The sequence below is a fragment of the Tremella mesenterica genome (genome assembly GCF_000271645.1).
Source record: "Tremella mesenterica DSM 1558 unplaced genomic scaffold TREMEscaffold_7, whole genome shotgun sequence".
NCBI classification, from domain to species: Eukaryota; Fungi; Basidiomycota; class Tremellomycetes; order Tremellales; family Tremellaceae; genus Tremella; species Tremella mesenterica.
This window is the reverse complement of record NW_006711231.1, coordinates 431,990-449,789: the sequence shown is the minus strand read 5'-3', so window position 1 is coordinate 449,789 and position 17,800 is coordinate 431,990. Positions and strand designations below refer to the sequence as shown.

At 45.8% G+C, this 17,800-nt stretch overlaps 9 protein-coding genes across 9 annotated transcripts; 4 read left to right on the top strand and 5 right to left on the bottom strand.

The window, feature by feature from the left end:
• Positions 1–583: 583 nt before the first annotated feature.
• On the bottom strand, positions 584–2,215 carry TREMEDRAFT_57168 (uncharacterized protein; the record flags this gene model as incomplete). Its single annotated transcript, XM_007005322.1, has 3 exons — positions 1,928–2,215; positions 927–1,171; positions 584–873 (listed from the first exon to the last, which is right to left on the bottom strand). Coding segments are annotated over exons 2-3 (434 nt in total), but the record flags the coding sequence as incomplete, so codon positions are not given.
• Positions 2,216–2,724: 509 nt separating this feature from the next.
• On the top strand, positions 2,725–3,678 carry TREMEDRAFT_31603 (uncharacterized protein; the record flags this gene model as incomplete). Its single annotated transcript, XM_007005214.1, has 6 exons — positions 2,725–2,840; positions 2,882–2,910; positions 2,957–3,131; positions 3,353–3,467; positions 3,517–3,582; positions 3,640–3,678. The coding sequence occupies 6 exons, from the start codon at positions 2,725–2,727 to the stop codon at positions 3,676–3,678; spliced, it is 540 nt and encodes a 179-aa protein (XP_007005276.1).
• A 196-nt stretch (positions 3,679–3,874) lies between these two features.
• On the bottom strand, positions 3,875–4,696 carry TREMEDRAFT_57167 (uncharacterized protein). The gene has a single exon (XM_007005321.1). It carries the CDS (start codon positions 4,606–4,608, stop codon positions 3,880–3,882), a length of 729 nt encoding a protein of 242 aa, XP_007005383.1. The 5' UTR covers positions 4,609–4,696; the 3' UTR covers positions 3,875–3,879.
• A 59-nt stretch (positions 4,697–4,755) lies between these two features.
• Positions 4,756–5,899, top strand: TREMEDRAFT_63097 (uncharacterized protein; the record flags this gene model as incomplete). The annotated part of the gene is made up of 7 exons (XM_007005379.1): positions 4,756–4,793; positions 4,861–5,062; positions 5,227–5,313; positions 5,364–5,462; positions 5,561–5,591; positions 5,635–5,693; positions 5,807–5,899. The coding sequence occupies 7 exons, from the start codon at positions 4,756–4,758 to the stop codon at positions 5,897–5,899; spliced, it is 609 nt and encodes a 202-aa protein (XP_007005441.1).
• Positions 5,900–6,348: 449 nt separating this feature from the next.
• On the bottom strand, positions 6,349–7,662 carry TREMEDRAFT_63096 (uncharacterized protein; the record flags this gene model as incomplete). Its single annotated transcript, XM_007005378.1, has 5 exons — positions 6,349–6,540; positions 6,614–6,751; positions 6,822–6,970; positions 7,060–7,206; positions 7,515–7,662. 5 exons carry the CDS (start codon positions 7,660–7,662, stop codon positions 6,349–6,351), a joined length of 774 nt encoding a protein of 257 aa, XP_007005440.1.
• Positions 7,663–8,310: 648 nt separating this feature from the next.
• TREMEDRAFT_63095 (uncharacterized protein) lies at positions 8,311–8,695 on the top strand (the record flags this gene model as incomplete). The annotated part of the gene is made up of 2 exons (XM_007005377.1): positions 8,311–8,602; positions 8,670–8,695. The coding sequence occupies 2 exons, from the start codon at positions 8,311–8,313 to the stop codon at positions 8,693–8,695; spliced, it is 318 nt and encodes a 105-aa protein (XP_007005439.1).
• A 455-nt stretch (positions 8,696–9,150) lies between these two features.
• Positions 9,151–11,297, bottom strand: TREMEDRAFT_71859 (uncharacterized protein; the record flags this gene model as incomplete). The annotated part of the gene is made up of 8 exons (XM_007005494.1): positions 11,189–11,297; positions 10,705–10,961; positions 10,370–10,531; positions 9,944–10,225; positions 9,614–9,793; positions 9,407–9,489; positions 9,313–9,362; positions 9,151–9,270 (listed from the first exon to the last, which is right to left on the bottom strand). The coding sequence occupies exons 1-8, from the start codon at positions 11,249–11,251 to the stop codon at positions 9,151–9,153; spliced, it is 1,197 nt and encodes a 398-aa protein (XP_007005556.1). The 5' UTR covers positions 11,252–11,297.
• Positions 11,298–11,472: 175 nt separating this feature from the next.
• On the top strand, positions 11,473–12,983 carry TREMEDRAFT_69103 (uncharacterized protein; the record flags this gene model as incomplete). Its single annotated transcript, XM_007005493.1, has 4 exons — positions 11,473–11,620; positions 11,744–12,436; positions 12,670–12,752; positions 12,804–12,983. The coding sequence occupies 4 exons, from the start codon at positions 11,473–11,475 to the stop codon at positions 12,981–12,983; spliced, it is 1,104 nt and encodes a 367-aa protein (XP_007005555.1).
• Positions 12,984–13,027: 44 nt separating this feature from the next.
• On the bottom strand, positions 13,028–17,450 carry TREMEDRAFT_63092 (uncharacterized protein; the record flags this gene model as incomplete). The annotated part of the gene is made up of 10 exons (XM_007005376.1): positions 13,028–13,040; positions 13,181–13,350; positions 13,603–13,803; positions 14,053–14,418; positions 14,470–15,068; positions 15,258–15,522; positions 15,635–16,428; positions 16,476–16,680; positions 16,737–16,979; positions 17,031–17,450. 10 exons carry the CDS (start codon positions 17,448–17,450, stop codon positions 13,028–13,030), a joined length of 3,276 nt encoding a protein of 1,091 aa, XP_007005438.1.
• Positions 17,451–17,800: the final 350 nt, after the last annotated feature.

The following is a 17,800-nucleotide window of genomic DNA, read 5'->3' as shown; positions in this document are numbered from 1 at the left end:
GACTCAAAGGCATGTAAGTTGGTCTTGGCCTTGAGGGGTATCCTCGGGGCAGTACACTTGCACTTGCGAAAAGAATAGGAGACCAGCTCCTATTTCTTGGCCTTGCCAGTTGGTCTTGCTCAGAAGAATCTGCGAAATACCATGAACGTAACAAGGAGGATACAAGGAGGGAAGGTTTGAATGTTTTGACCAGATTTGAAATCTTGAATTGAAATAATAACTCACTTGGCGTTGTATCTTCGATCACTGAAGGTTCCCCACTTGTAGACGAAGTCGAAGTCGCAGAAGTTGAGTCGGACTGCGTGACAGAACTCACGTCGCTGGAAGACGAGCTGGTTGATTCGGAACCGATCGTGAGGCCCACGTCTATCACCACGCCCGTACTTGAAGAGCTTGAGGATGAAGTGGTCGGAGATGCTGGCGTGATGAATGTTATCGAAGTCGAAGATGTAATGGGAGACTTCACATCGGCAATAGCAGAAGAAATGACAGACGTAGTAGAAGAGGTCGAGTCACTCGCTTTGGCGCTCGTCGATGACACAACGTTGGAAGCAAGTGGCGACGAAGTGCTCGACGTGCTAGAAGTAGTCGAGGTACTAGAGCTGGCCTTTGATGATGATACTTCAGCGACCGCATTGGCAGCAGACGAGGAGCTGATTGAAGAAGACGGCGTGACGGTCTTCGACGACAAGGTACTCGATGATGTCAAGGTCGATGAAGAAAGGGCAAAGGTTGGTGCGCCAAGATCTGGGGCTGAAGACGTTGAAGAACTAGAAACCTTGCTGGGAGTTTCCGAAGTGATAGAAGAAGTTGAAGACGTAGAGGAAGAAGAGATCGATGAAGTGGTCGAACCAATGGTCAAGTTCACGGGGCCTGAGCGTCAGTCGGACCTTGAACAGGGCCTTGACCTATATCAATGGACCTACCATTGACAAATAAATCCAAGAGATCTCTCTGCTCCTCTGTCGTCCTCAAGGCCTGCTTGCCATCATTACGATGAGCGAGTCTCGAATGAGCCGCCCTTCCCGGATGTGGAACAGCAAGGATAGCCTGAACGGTGATGACGAAAGACAACACCAGCGGTATCCACGCCGCCCTTCTTCGTCTCATCTCCAATCGGTTTGATTAAATTATTTAGCGAATGGTGAAAGACTAGGGAAAGGGTCGAAAACTGTACATGATCAGCGATGACACGAGCCAACAGAAGATAAACGAGGTAATGTCCACAAGAGTATGGGAAAACACAAATGATAGCGGGTATTGGAGGAGAATTGACGAGCCTACCCCTGAGAGACGAACAAGATGCCTGCTAACCGGTTGTAACGCGTCGGACGACTTGAGAGGGGGTCGAATTACCCCCAGCCTCCTAGCCGAAGAGTGGAGTGAGGGAATGAAAAGAGGGCGGACGGAGAGGTTTTAGGTGGTCAAAGGACTGACGGTGGCGGCACACCTGACCAGAGGGGACCGAGAAGGGGGTTGATAGGGTGAGATTGATACGTGCGAAAGAAAAGAGTGTAAGGTGCTGCGGTGAGCTGAAAATCGGCTGGTTGCCTCGGTATGGCGTAGGAAATAGATAGATCGGGGTAAGAAACAAGGAAGGAGATGTGTTGTCAAGCGACGAGAGACGAGTGGAGGGAAGGAAGGGTCAAGAGTTGTGGTGGTGGTGGTGTAAAGGGGAAGAGTTTGAAGGGAGCGAGACCGATGACACCAATGGCGAGACCACGGTCCACGCTCAAAGGGGGGAAACAGGGTCAAAGCGAGGCACGCATCAAGCATTGATCGCTTCATCATTGATCGATAAAACTCGATTAAGGCGGGGGAGCAGAGGTGTAATGTAGAGTGAGGTCAGTGCACAGCAAGTGCCATCAAGGCGGGTAGGTGCGACATGCGACAAACATGAAACGTCAAACGTCAAAACTCAACTCACAACTCTTTGCACCTGAACCTGCACTCATGCACTTATCACTACTATCATCCAGGACGCGATTGCTGTGCCACTCCCTCATTCATAACCTCTATCTATCCTTTCCTCAGGTCGTCTGTCAAAGTCGAGCGTGAAAAGTCCACCACCTCGCAAGGACGGCTTTGTTGACCAAGTTAAAGTACCTTGGCAAAGGGGATTTTGACGATCCGCTAACAGCGGATACGGGGGTATGACGACGGAGACGGGCTTTTGATTGAAGGACTGCGCTTCAAGATACGGATGTGAGCATCGAGGCTCATGTGTTTTGGTAGAACGATATGGAAATGAATTGAAGAAGGGGTCGGTTTCGGAACTCTCAGCCTTCGGGGTACGGGGTGGAGCGGATGAAAAACACTCGCGTCCACTCTTAACCATCAGTAACCTTAAATTGGCCACTTGCTTCTAGAACTCGTAAAGAACGACGGTAGGTGATATGCCTCCTGGGTTGGATTCACAGTTCATGGACTTTGACAAAGCCATTCCACATGTTCCAGGTGGATTCTCCTCTTTCTCACAAGATCTATAAGTTGATACATAATACAATGCTACAATGCTCTCTGACAGCAGAACAGGTCATAATTTCGCAAATTTGCTCCCCTTCTCGAACTCTTCGCTTCGATCAGGATCTCGAACATCCTCACGTCACGTGCCTTGATCGCGTTTCCGAAGGATCATGTGCTTCCGGTTACGTCGACTTCTCTCTTCCATCTCTTTCCCGTTGCTTTACAACCTTTCTGATCCTCTGGCCCCTGACCTCTGACATGCTACTGACCCAAATCCCACCTCGTAGCCTGCCATATCTCGTCACTCACCTTCGACCAATCTCCACAGCTCCTCTACATCCTCTCCCTCCTTTTACCGCCGAGACAGCACATCAGTTCGTCTTCCTTCCTCCACAGTTGTCCAATTAATCTACAGAAAGGTTAAAGCAGCTCAAGATAAGTGGAGTAGGTATTCATGTCTTCAGTGGGATGATCAGGGGCTGATAAACAGACACGAAATCTCCTAAACTCGTGGCTCCTGCCTACACCCCCGATTCCATATGGAGAAACAGGGATCAATTCTTCACTGGTACGAAGGCTATAGAGGAGTTTCTTACGCGGAAATGGGAGAAGGAGAGAAATTATAGGTTGAGAAAGGAGTTATTCGCTTTTGAGAGAGATCGAATGTCAGTTAAATATCTATTCCAATTACTACCATACTATCTCCATGCTTCCTCCCTGCGTATGCTTACTTCTAGCCTGCGAGTGGTCTTATGTCCTACAGAAATGCCAGATCTGTTGACTTGTGGCCTACTGTCCATCTTAGAAATTGAAAACAAACATTGACGTAGGGGCCAAACGGACGGACATATGGCGGTTATAAGGAAATGACCGTGCTGATGATTAGCGCTGTCGAATTTTGGTACGAACACTCCGCATCGGATTTTGGCGGACAGTGGTACAGAACATACGGTCTGGAACATTGGGTGTTCGCAGAAGATGGACGGATGAAGTCACGCCAGGTATGTTGGTGATTGATGTCTTCCATGTATGAGGATTCGCTGAGAGTAGATGAGTGGGCATACGATAGAGATCCAAGAGTCGGAGAGATGGTTCAGAGATGGCGTGGACGTGAATGTGAGTCATGTTCACCCTTCCATCTCTTCTCTGACCAAACATTCCACTAATTTCCAGGCTGGGGAAGTTCCTAAGGGACATATCTCATTGAAATGATCGATCGATTCATTCCGTTTCTTGATCTATGAGATAAATCGAGATGATCACCTCGCCGGACATAGCGTAAAAGACAGACTTTCCGTAAGGTAAAGCCGACATTCCAAGACTTTATCATGTACAGTATGTTCATCGAACCGTGTGCAATATGAATGTTCAGAAGATGCGCAGATAAAAATAGTGGTATGATATGCTACTGGTTTAAATACGTTTCATCATGACTAAATCCCTTCTCATCGCATTACCCAACACAAATTTCTTCTCCCCAACTTGATCCATACCCATCTTTTCATAGAATCTTTTCCCTCTGATATTATCCTCCCAAACACCTAACCACATTCCATTACCACCTTCCCTCCTGACTACTTCTTCACACTTCTCAAATAAAGTTTGAGACAATCCGCTACCATGTTGAGTATGATGTACGTATAATCGTTGTAGTTCCACCATATTTGACATCAGCTCTTCTCCTGATTCTATTCGTATTGGTGTAGAAGCATTTAAGACTAATTGAGCTACTCCCACCAGGATCCCATCATCCACTTTCAGCTCTTCCACCGACGATACATCATCTTTCTGCCTGAGTGAACTTGTAGTATCATCATCAAAACTGGCTAGAATGGGAGGTTTGGGGGGTTGGATCGTGGCGGTTGATACGACAGACGGTTCGGCGGGAAGGTTGTGAGACGAGCTGAGACAGGAAAGAGAGGAGGGAATAATAGCAAGTAAAAATCGATATCGTTCAGATTTTATTTCTTCCGTAATTGTTGATATTGCCAAAGTATGAGTGAGATAATGTTCAAGATCGTGTGGAGAAACGGAGAAAGAAAAGAATTGAGACCATACTTGACCTATGAGATATGATACGGCTCTAGCGTCGGATGATAAGGCAGGACGATAGATCGTACCTGGAACCGTATTCGTTGGCATCTTGGGTTCGTTTGACTTTTCCCTTCTGACTTCAACCTCTCCAAATTGGGCTCTTTCATAAGGACCTATGATATATGATTTTACTCAGATGATTAGGAGCGTGATTGGATAAAATGATAAAAGAGGGAAGGAAGGAAGATCTCCAAGATGACTAGATGTGAAGGTGGAGGTGTTCCACTTTGTCTGTGCGTCATGCATCAATCCAGTCACCTTTTTTCGTTTCATCTTCTTCCTATCACTTCTTTGGTAAAGTACCCGTACGAGTTCATCTATCTTACTAGCCTGGTTTACGAAGATGGACAAATTAAAAGGTGTGATTCAGACTATACATACGTCCGAGGAAACCCCACCATTTGTACTCACCTCCGAAGTTGATGAAAGGTGGACCATCAAGGTATATGGTAATATTTCTGGTTCTCTTCAAATATGGGAAACTCAACAAGATATTCCGGACGTAAGTCTCATTCCATTATCCTTGCACTTACACCTTCCATCAACCTCTTCCCAAGTATCAGTCGAAGAGCTCAAAGAGAGAAACAAGGAGTTCTTCGAATCTTTGGTTGACACAACGAGGTCACAGGAGAAGAAGAAGTATGGATTGTGTAAGCTGACGAGAAGACAAAGAAAGTCTCCTTGATATCCGAAGCTATAACCGACGGAAACCTTCATCTCGATCTTCCTTCATCCAAATCCCAAGCTCTCACAGTGAATTTTTCACATAGGTCAGGATGGAATATGATAGACTGAAAAGATAGCTTCATATCTTCCTTTCGAACGAACAATCACTTATTTTCCATCTTCAATTGAATGAAGGTCAAAATGCCGGTATGGAATTGTTGGGTATCATAGGCACCGTCAGTCCATTTCTCCCCTCTCTGACATAATTCCAAAGAGAGTAGTATTCCCACTGGTTCAGTACATTATGAAAGGAAGAAGAGATGCTGAGAAATAGATATTGCAGAGAAAACCCCAGGAACCTAAAGGTGAGCTGACGGAGTTTGTCAGTGGAGCTCAACTGAATTTTAGATGTTGATAAATTACGAGATGAAATCAGAATGTTGAAAGTATCTTTAGCGGAGAAAGATGTGATTTTTTTCCTCTTACTTATTTCAACATATGATCCTACTTTAGAACCGCGCCCGCATGATGTCAAGGGAAGGGGAAGAATTGACAGAAGTAGTACGAGCTGACACGATAGAAAACCATCAATACGTATCAATCCAAAATCACCGCGTTGGAAGGCAAGTTGGTCCGAGCTTCACCTAAGAAACCGAAAACTGGTAAATTATGAATCGATCATGTGTTTTGTCTTGTTGACTATCAGCCACAAGTCCGAGTAGACGTGCTCCAGCAGGAGCTAGTAAATTACAACCAAACCAGAAACGGTCCGTCTGTCCCCTGTTCACTCCTTCAACTGATCTCAACCCTACATTGCACTCCTCTCGGTATCCTTTTCCCTTTACCTCTCGTAATGCCTCCGCCTCTCCTCGCCAAGATAACAAGGACGGACTGATTATCACGAGGAAGTGTAGTGAGGGTGGGACTGACCTGCAGACGACAAATGGTCGAAGATGAATTCGCAGGAAGTGATTCCGAAGAAGAAGAAGATCCAAGATTATAACCTTCCTATCTGAGTAATCCTTCCATGTCTCTGGTCTCTAGGAGCAAGTTGTACCTTCTCATTCTGGGCTTATAATCACGTACATGTTCATGTTGTACTATCGCTACAGATGCATTTCCTCATATTCCTACACCTTTCGTACCCCACTGCTTCCGTTTTCCTCTTTGTGCTTTACGATAATCCACCACACCCAGCTCGGGAGGTATGTCGGCGCTTTCGGCAGAAATGAGCTTGACAAAGTCCAACGAGGCGGAGGTTACCTGAGGTTGAGGTAAGACAGATGGAGGAGGTTCAGAGTCGGTGATTTCGGTCTATTTGTCAGTTTCATGCAATGCATACCACCGTAGCTCATCAAGTATCATCTCAGAGGCCGGACCGTCTTACCTGCCTCTTATACTTGTATGGCAATTGTGAGGAAGGTAAAGACAGCCAGAGACGGAAGCTGAGAACGAGAAGGACGAGCCAGTTCACCGACGTCTCAAGGACAAAAAGGAGGAAGAGTGTGCAAGAATCGGCATGGATCTTGGGAGAGATGATCATATCAACAATCATATCATAGAAGACAAGCATGATGACACTCAAAATTACTCACATGTGCCCAAGTATACCGAGGAGGTAAATCCGGTACACCCTCAGGGACCCAATCCGGTCTTCTGTCCTCTTCATCCTCCTCATTCAATGTGTAATGTGGAGCATGTTCCATCGTCTCGGGTTCTATGGGAAGAGGTTCTAATGGGATACCTAAATATCAGTATCTCCCTTCTGTGAAAATCTATGGACGGGAAGTGTTTGCCAGAATAGGGTGAGGAAGGAGAGGATATGTGACTTACGTCTTCTTCGTTTTTTAGCTGATTTTCGGACATCTTTCAAATCTCTTTGATACGTGTCACTCCAAGCTGCGTGTAGGTCATACATGTTTGGTCGACGGGATGAGAGTTTAGAGTAGGATAAAGTGGATTTGTACAGTTTTTGAATGTCTGATGATGAGCCGGAGATCTCTTAAATGGTATGACATCTAGGTGGGGAGTATGACAAGATCTGATGATGATATTCTCAGTCACTGAGTACATTGGTTACTGGGTCAAACCAGGCAGAAAGAGGGTCCGATGGATAGTCAGCCCGAGAGAAAAGGGAAAAAGGAGAAAACTCGGACAGTGCGGGGAAAGCGACGAGGTCGATTGGTATTGTCCGAGTAGCCAGATACTGAGGAGGTTGGGGAGGTCGAAGCAAGAGGAGGTATGTCTGATTGAAGATGAGGAGAAACAAGACAGGTGGGAAGACTCACGTCGTTCGACCAAACGTGCAATCTCCCCCATCACACCAGCTTCGACAGTCTCAAGTCCCATACGTTGAAAAGTGTTCAATATCATCTGTCTTGAATACGCCTCGGCTGTTTCCGGTGATAGAATCCTTGATTTCAAAGAAGAGGGCATGTTGAATATCTGTATGAAGCGATGAGAGAGAAAGATTGGAAAGAAAGAGAGTGTGGTGAGTCTGCTGCCAGCCAATGGTCTCGCGGGATCGCGGGCCTATTGCCCAGCACGTTCAAGCACACCGTTCTAAATCTATATCTAAGATCTAACACTTCCCAGGAATCTTGTCGAGAGCGGTCCCCGGTGATATGGTGATCCGGTGAAGAGGGAGGCTTAGAAAGCAATAGTAAGAATGCTGTGCATGCCGGGTCAACCTCGAGATAAGTTAAGGATTCACCCCACGATCTCACCTTACTCACGATCCCGCGCGGAACCGGCCGAGTACTTATATGCCCTCCACCGTCGAGCGGTCGACGCTGTTGTCACGATCTCAGTCGTTTCATCGGCGACACGGGCCCGAGAGGCCGACAACATTTCACACGATCACACGAAAGATGTCTTTCACACACTTCTCACGCTTATCACTAAGCCTACTACTTTTCGACGGTTGTAAATACTTCTCCTGTGCTGGGGGTTCACACCTCGGATCAGGAACAATGGACCTATACAAGGCTGTGTGCTGATCACTCAGCTTATTTCAGCCTATAAGAGGCTGCTAGACATGGAGATGTCGCTGACCAATTTCATTTACCAATATATATTCTCACTATGAGCAGCACTCCTTCTGCTCAAACAGACGATGTGACCATCCTGTACTACTTTGACGACGAGACGCTGGCATACGACCTTGTGCTTGCTACGGAGGATGCTATAGTTGACGGGAATAACATGACAGAGCAAGTAGAAAATATGATCACAGCTATCATTACGACCATTGAACAACACTACGAGCAAAGGAGTTATCCTGGTGATTCAGAAGAGTTGCAGAAGCGGACATTTGGCGCGTACGATAAGTTCAAATTCATGTTTCCGGTTGAGGTACAGCTGAAGCCAATGGAGGGTGCGGACATAACCAAAATTGTTCAGAGTCGCGATGCACTTCTTAAAAACCATACGCCAAATGTGAGCATATTGGGTTGCCGAGCCAGGGTGACTCGTGAAACGGACCAGTCTTATCAGTTGACTGTAACTCTTCCCGAACAGAGGAATACGACGGTAGAAGAAATATTGGCTAAAATACGGCCTCTTGTCACTGAGCGGGTCGTCTGTCCGAAAGATACTTCAAGTAGGCGAGTTCTTGACGCTTTTACAGACATCGAGAGGGCCAACAGTTACGTCCAGAAACGTCTCGAGGTCGTTCTGCGTGAGACATTCATCTTCAAGTATAATCTATATCCTTCATTTTTTAACTCCTATGCCGTACACACAGGAGAGACATGATGCGCGTCTGGAAGTTCCTACTCGCACGAGTATTCAAAGAGAGAATGGGGCAGTGGAAGGTGAATGTGAAGGAACCACATGCATGAGTTAGACGGCGAAAAATGATAGATCCAGATGGCTCCAAGCTGATCAAATGGGACCATGTGTTCCCTGACTAATCGCTGCCTCCTATGCCTCCGATCTAAGCTTGACGATAGTTGGTATACCATTGGTCTCGTCATGACCGTTGGTAGTCCCATGCCCATTCGCTTCCCGTTTAGCAACGACTTCTCTCCTGACCAGTGATGCCTGTCCATCAGCTCCTCTCTTGTATGATTGTAACTGACTCACCCGATTGAGATCGTCCAACATGTCCACCGTCATTTCCCAGTCCACACAAGCTAGATGATCAGCAAACGTATAGATCACAAGGGGCGAGACATACCGTCAGTGATCGATACTCCGTATTCTAGGTTTTCTCGGCCTAGATCGCTACTTTGTTTTCCACCCTTGAGGTTACTTTCGAACCTGGTCTGTGAGCCATTGCAGTGGGGAAAAGATAGTAGCAATCGGGCGAGTGAGCGATATGATTGAAAGGGAAATACGAAGAAGCTGAGAGAAAAGTGAAGTGTTGGGGTGACTGTACACTCACATGATGCCCACGATCCCCGTTTCACCAGCAGCAATCTGAGCAGCGAGATCAGCGGCGACCTTGGGTTGGTTCAAATGATTCTTCGATGAGTTTCCATGCGAACAATCGACCATGATGGAGGGGTCGATTTCAGGATTCTTTTTCCTCATCGCTGACAAGGCCGCCTGGACGTGTTCTGACCTACACAGTCAGTCATTCAATCCTTCTACATCCAGTTCCTGACGTGACACAGCTGTGACTTGATCCGACTTGAGCTGCACAGCTCTCGTTGAGCGATCATGACGTACGAGGCATTGAAGCATGGGGTTGTCATACAAAGCAGACACTCACGAGTAGTTTGGTCCTCCACTTCCCCCACGAAGAATCACATGACAATCCCTATTCCCAGATGTTTTGACGATACTCGCCATACCCTGACTATTGATACCCATGAAACAATGAGGATGTGATGCGCTTTGCATAGCATCGATAGCCACGCTTACCGAGCCGTCTGTGCCATTTTTGAACCCTATAGGGAACGAAGCACCTGATGCTAACTCTCGATGGAGTTGAGACTCGGTGGTGCGAGCGCCGATAGCTCCCCAAGTGATGAGATCAGCGATGAATTGGGGACTATTGTATCAGTATCACAACAACATGATCCGCAGCGTCTCATTATTCATTTCGCGACGTGGTTGATAGCTCGTCGAAAGTAAAGGACAAGATTATGTTGAATGTTCTGGAATCTGGGACGAGCAAGAGATTGCGTTCACTCACGAGATGGTGTCTAGCAGCTCGCATCCCACTGGCATGCCCATAGCGTTAATATCGCATAAAAGCTCCCTCGCCATTCTCAGCCCTTTGTTGATTTTGAAACTGCCGTCAATGTCGGGATCGTTGATCAGACCTTTCCATCCAACTGTCGTCCGAGGTTTTTCACTGCAAATAAGCACTAGCATCTTTACCATCGTCTCTCTCGTCCCTCCTCGTATCCGGGATACCATCGGTATCACTTCCCGAGAAGAACGTGCGTTGGTAGGAAGGGGGCTCCAGTTGCTCCACCGAGGGGAATGGTCGAATAGCTTGCCAATAGAAGGCCAAAAACAACTCACAAGTAAACTCTCATGACGACCTCCAAACCTTGCCACCTCCCCTCTTGCACACCCTTGCGTAACCTCGAAGCGTACTCCTTTGCCTGCTCCACATCATGTATGCTACAAGGTCCGACGATCACCAACAACCTCCCCATAGGGTCCGTGCCACGTACGATAGATGCAGTAGTTCTACGAGCTGAAGAGATAGTTTTCTTAGCTAGGGGAGGAACAGGAAGGTCATGTCGAAGTAAAGCAGGTGGAATGAGGGGGTCGTACTGTCCTGTCAGATTTACCATTCTTTTCCGCTTTAACATGTTTAATATGACACAGACCGTCTCTTAAATTCGAAACGAGTTGATGAAGTCTTAGCATCTAGCAATTTGATCCGACCCCAAATGGGTGTCAGGGTGATCTACAGTTTTGGTCAAAAATGACGAGGAACGTTGATGGGACGGATCGTCTCATAGAGGGAAGTGCATGGAAGGTGAGCGATATCACTCACACCGAGAACTTTGTTATCGTCCAAAGGACGATTACGATCTGGGGATTCAGTAGAGGAGGACATGATGTTCTTGACGGTGTAAGCTTTGTGGGGGATGAATCTCTTTTTTGCTTTTGGATGATGATGATGGAAAAGTTGAAATTGAACTTTTCGAGTGGAAACGTAGAAACCACGTGCACTCACTTCATGACGTGGATTTTGGTCACCGGCACGTATCACAACCTTTCGTATGGAAGTGAACTGGTCAACTGGCAACATACTCTAAGTACATAAAGTGAAGAACCATGTCCCAAGACGAAGCGGGAATGAGTGAGGCAGCACGTAGAGCAGCAGCTAGAAAAGCCAAGATCCTAGCTCGAGGAAATGCTGGGTTGACAAAGTTGGCACATACAGCTCGGGGGGAAGAAGCTGACAAGTTGTACGGAGAGCAGGGTGAGTCAATTTCTCTTCTTGGTCTGTATGTCTCTCATCACCATGTTCATGTCTTGTCTGATCGTCACCTTCCATTAAGCCCGGATATGTAAGGCTTGTTGGTCTATGATGAATTGACGCCAGGTTCTAAACCTATCTCAAAGGAAGAACAACCTTCAAAATCCAAGGATGACCCAATGATAAATACCACAACGACTAATTCCTCATTTCAACAAACACCTCCACCTTCATCATCCACATCCCCTCCTACAAGACAACCATCTTTATCCTCTCCATCTAACTCTCAACCTCCATTCGGTCAAAATTCGAATGAAGATCTTCAAACTCAAATGAACGCTTTTTTATCCATGTTCGGTCCTCCCGGTTCCTCAAGTTCATCTCAGTCAAATGAAGATATGTCACAACTCTTCTCACAACTCTTTGGAGCTCAATCTGGCGGTGTCGGTCTACTAGGAGATTCAGAAAGGTCAGATGCGGACTTTCCTCAGTTCCCACCGGGTGTAGGAGGGGAAGGATTAGGAGGATTTCCTTCTTTGGGAGGTATGGAAGGACTCGGAGGATTCCCAGGAATGGAGAATATGGGAGACCTTGGAAATGCTCTGGGAGCTCTTGGAGCATTAAGTGGAAATGGAGGTTTAGGAGGAATGGGTATGGTATCAGTTGGGAAACCTTGGATCGAAAAGGTTTTTCCGCTAGTTCATGCTTTCACTATGATCATCTTTCTCGTGTTCTGTGTGGGATGGTGGGAACCTAATGCCTGGCCTGGGAGGAATCTACAAATGATCAGCTGGAGAGATAGATGGGGGAGTTTGGGAAGTAATGGGTGGGTAGTTTCGACTTTAAGGGGTAAAGAGGTGGGAGAGTTGGTATGTTTCTTTTTGCTTCTCTATATCACATTCCCTCAAGCTTATTCTCTCGAGATACTGGAAGAGTGCAACTCGGAGATCTTGAATCTATACTGACATGGACATTGCTACCGTAAGATCGTAGGGGAGATCTAACGGGAGCAAGAGATGCACCGGGGAACAATTGGTTTGATCAACGTAAAGACGAAACTGATAAACAGCCGGTCTTCTGGGCATTCGCGACGATCGAACTTCTGCTCCAAACTACACGATTCTTCATACTGAAAGTGAGTTCTTCTCTCTTATATCCGTATATCATGTCAATGACTGACTGACAGTCCCCTCCGCCTCCTCATGCACTCTTAGCTAAATTCTTACCTCTTTTGCCTCCTCGCCTGGGACGACCACTACTTACCGGTTCGAGATACCTTACTTTAATTCTGCAAACGTACAAAGATGCCTGTTTGTTGATTTTTTGTTTGGGCATCATGATTATCATCGCCGGGTATAGAGGATGATGCATTCCATTCTATATGCATTTGCATTCATGTGATAGAGGTGATTACAAGTACAAACTGATCGTAAGTGACTATCAACGGCAATCAGACTTAACTGTAAATAGATCAATCCGATGGAATGTGAGATGTGGGATTGACAATATGAATGAAGTCTAGAAAATGGAAGAAAGGATGAGAGACAAGAAATTATGACATACGATGGATTGAACACAACCGTATTGGGCCTTTCGAGCATTTGTAAACTCGCACCGAACTTTTCTTCAAGCTCTGTATTACCTATGGCATGTGCAGCTTGACCCATCTGACGAAGAAGCTCTTGCAAACGACGGAAACATCGAATGATGGAACCTTCAAAGATATCTGTGAGCTTGAATGTCAGCATACATACATCATCATATTCTTCCAGCTCCGCAATAGGAGAAGGTCTGAGAGGTAAGGAAGAGGAAAAAGGAAGGAAGGTGAGATACTGGTAAAAGATGATTTATCTGAGGCATCAAGACGCAAGACGGGTGCAAAAGGCGATAAACCAAGTGAAAGACGATCCGGGATTGAAGAGGTAGTAGAGGGAAGATTGGGAATAGAGATTGACAAAAGGGAGTAAAACAAATGACAAACACACCTTACAAATCTCTGCGAATTTAGCACCTTTACACCATTGTAAAACAGCATCCATCATCTCCACTTTAAAACCCTGAACATATTCATCCTCCACCAATGCTATACCCGATTCGTTTGATACTTTGGCGATACGTCTAGCTGTCTCTTGTAAAACTCTGAGGGGTGCTGCTAAATCTTCTTTTAGACGGACTTTCGCCTCTGACTATGTAGGTCAGCCTTCATTACTTTCGCGTCTAGCATCTTATCCCACAGATTACCTCAGTTTGGATGACGTTTCATTGACGAGAACCTTGTCGCCAACGCAGCGCACTGAGTTCGGACGATGTATGCGGCAAGATCGTAGACAGGAAGGTAAAAAGAGAAGGGAGATGGATAGGAAAGAGGAGAAGGGTGAACATCAACAATGTGAAGAAGGGTAAGCAAAAGAACAAGAGGACAAAATACAACTCACCTTCTCTTGAAAGACGAAACAACTCAACAACCCAGCACATTGTTCAGGACTTAACGGATTGAAAACCCCACCAAACATCATCTCAGTTAACATAAGTTCATCTCCCGTACTAATCTCACAAGCCACACGACCTTTCATTTCCACAACATCATCATGAGTCGTAAAACCTAATCTTCTCAAAACTCTTTTTCTTGCTTTCAATTCTTCCAACTGTAAAACATCATGAACCCCGTTGATCCTTCTTTTCAAAGTTCTGATTTCTTCTGATACTCGTTGTTTACGAGAATACGCATCGTATAATTGTGGTAATAATGGAGAAGATGTGATTTCCAATGATTGAATCTTCTGTTCAAGTAAAGAAATTTGCTATTTGTCAATTGACCTCTTTTACAATAAGTAAGAGAAAGATAAAATTACCTTGACAAGATCTTTGAAAGATTTATCTTGTATTCCCATATTTTTTATAGGATCCAATAAAGTTGGACCATCTGGCATTCTTCTCAGAATCTCATTGACAGCTTTGAACGCTACGTTTTTCTCTTCTTGTCCCTTGAGCATTTTTGGTAAATTGATTCGGAATTGACTGATAGATTGTACGGTACTCAATAATACGCTGATTATGGCTACGACACCAGGATCATTTTTGGGAGGAGGAAGTATACTTGCCCCTGATCGATCTCGCGGTATGGTAGAATCAGAAGCAATTTTTATAAGGACGTCAACGATGTATCCCTTTTGAGGAGGATCATTCTCGGTAATGACAGGCGGACGACCTTTGGGAGGGGTTACTTTGTTATATGCTACCACTACACCCCAACCGAAGTCTTTATCCCCATCCCGGACCTCGATGAGACGGCCGGATTGTAGAAAGGGGAGAGAATAAGAGGGATGGGTGATGACGGATTGGAAGTCGGCACCTTTGTCAGATAAAAGGGATCGGAGGTCATAGTAATCTTTGATCGATTCTTCTTGTTCAATCTTGATGGAGTCACGTTCAGCTATGGCTTTTTTGAGTTCTACCAATCAGCACTACTCTTGTATTCAGATAATTTTGCTTGGATGACCGACCACCGAGAAAGTGTTTAAATGTCTTCAGCGGCTGGGGAGCCAAATCTTCCCATATAAGACAGCAGGCATGTTGAGGAATATGCATTCCCGGTGGAAGAGTTGGAAGGAGGGCAGGACAGACAGACACGCCCACTCACGCGCTTCGAGCACAGGTACACTCTTCGAATTCTGAAATTGGTAGAAGCACCTCTCTAGCATATACTCCGGACTGACACCTTCCACTCTCATAAGGTTGATGATCATATTGTATCCCAAGTGGAAAGCCGAATCTAGTCGATCTGCTTGACCTTTGACCATACTTTTAGCGATATCAGGCTCGAGTTTCTCGTCACACATCATGATGACTATTCCCCTTGCATCCAGACCTCGACGACCTGCTCGACCGGACATTTGAATGTATTCCTTTTGTGTCAATAGATATCACGCCCCTGTCTCCTAGCACATGACGACTGCCCGTCGGACATGTCAGGACTGTGGAGAATGAGACAAGAAATAGTATGTGAAAGGTACTCACCCCTCCTGATAAATTTCGAAAGTCCTTCCCGTCAAACTTGCGTACCGAAGTGAAAACAACCGTCTTGGCCGGCATGTTCAATCCAATTGAAAAAGTTTCCGTGGCAAACAAACATTTGATCAATCCCTCCTGGAACAAAATCTCGATGACTTCCTTCAATATAGGTAATAAACCTCCATGATGTATCCCTATACCCCTTTTGAGCAAAGGTAACAATGCTTCGATTTGTGGTAACTTGCGATCATCTTCCGATAACCCTCCTATGGCATTTTCGAACACTTGACCCACTGTAGTAGATTCATCCTCCGTGTTGAATTCAAGTTTACTCATTTGTAATGCCAAAGCCTCACATTCACGCTTTGAAAAAGCGAAAATGATGACAGGGTTTAACGAACGGGTCATGATGAGTCTGACGATTTTGTAAATATCTGATTTTTCTTTCAACGCACCACCTTTACGAGTCTTTTGACCTTTACGACCTTTTCCAGCATTTGGATCGGCTGAATCTTCTCCTTGACCTGCAGCCAGTGCGGCCATGGCTTTTTGGAAATTATCTTCACGAAAATTGGACCGTTCGTCCACCACAAGATAGATACCTTCTGATCCGGCAGGGAATAGGTAATGTTGGAGAGGAGTAGGTCGGAAGTCGGTATATACGACATGACATGGTTGTTGATGAGTTTGACAAATCCATTCGGCAAACTCCATAGAGTTGGGGATGGTAGCTGATAAGAAAACATATCGAACGGTGTGAGGCAAGAGAATTATGGTTTCTTCCCATACAACTCCTCTCTCTATTCATGTCAGCTAGCTTACAGAAAAAGAGAAGTGAAAGGAGAACCTTTATCGCGCATGTAATGGACTTCATCAAAAACTACCCAAGCAACCTCTCGCATCACTTCCGATCCACGATAAAGCATGCTTCTCAAGATTTCAGTGGTCATGACTAGACAAGAAGCAGTAGGGTTGATTGTCACATCACCAGTCATCAATCCGACATCGGTGAAAATTTCGAGAAACTCTCGATATTTCTGGTTTGATAAAGCCTATTCATCAGCCACCAAGAGAGAGAAGACGCATATCCCAGTGAATGAGTGCTCACTTTTATGGGGGATGTATAAACCACTCTTCGTCCTTCTTTCAAACACGTTGCAATGGCAAACTCAGCTACCACGGTTTTCCCCGCAGATGTATGTGCAGAAACCAGTACACTCTCATTACGTTCAATACAAGAAGTAGCGACGAATTGGAAAGGGTCAAGCTCGAATTTGTACGTCCTAGCAGGAGGATCGAGTCGTTTGTGTTGAGCGATAGGAATGTAAGGATAGTCGGGAGGCACGGCGACCTACATGATCAGCCCTCTCTTCATGATGTAAAGGTAACGTTGGAGACTCACCTGATGTCGGACTTGGTGAACAAGTTTCATCTTACCCTCGTCAACCGCCACTCCATCCAACCCTTTGCTCGCCTCTATCTCTCTCTCGGCCTCTTGCTCAAATTCATCTGCCGTGACGGGCAAAGGTCCCACTGCTGCTTCCTCTTCCTTGATACCCTCTTCTCCCTTCTTTCCTTCTTGATCCTGGTTATCCAATGCGGCCATAGGATCGACCTCTTCAAGCGTCTCCATGGGGTCTTTGTCACTAGCTGACCCCGTCATGGGTTCATCTTGTGATCCGACAGGAGAGGTGATGCGGGGTATCTTCGCGACAGGTATATCTTCCTTGACCGCTTTTCGCTTTTGTTTCTTTAACTTTGGTGATTTAGGTGTGGAAGGACCAGCATCATTTGACTCTTTGTAAGTGTTGAGTTCTACCATGGTAGTGCATGTATGTATGGAGAGAGAGACAAGACGGGGGGAGGAGAGAGCTGTAAGAAATTCTCAAATCCTCTCGGTGAAATTTGATTCCGCTTTTTTGCCGCCAATCATCGAAAAAAGAGGAAAAAGATCTTTCTTTTGCCCAAAGCCATCAGCCTGCAGCCTTACTATCTCACCTCGCATACCAGCGCACCATAGCATATAGGAGCGACCATAGTAGCGCTCATTCAGCTCGTCTGATTCGATATGATCTTCTCTTCTCTTTTCGGAGGACAATCTTCCTCACAACCTTCTTCCAATGAATCACCCTCATCAGATCTTTTCGCTTCCACCTCTTTCTCTCATCCTTC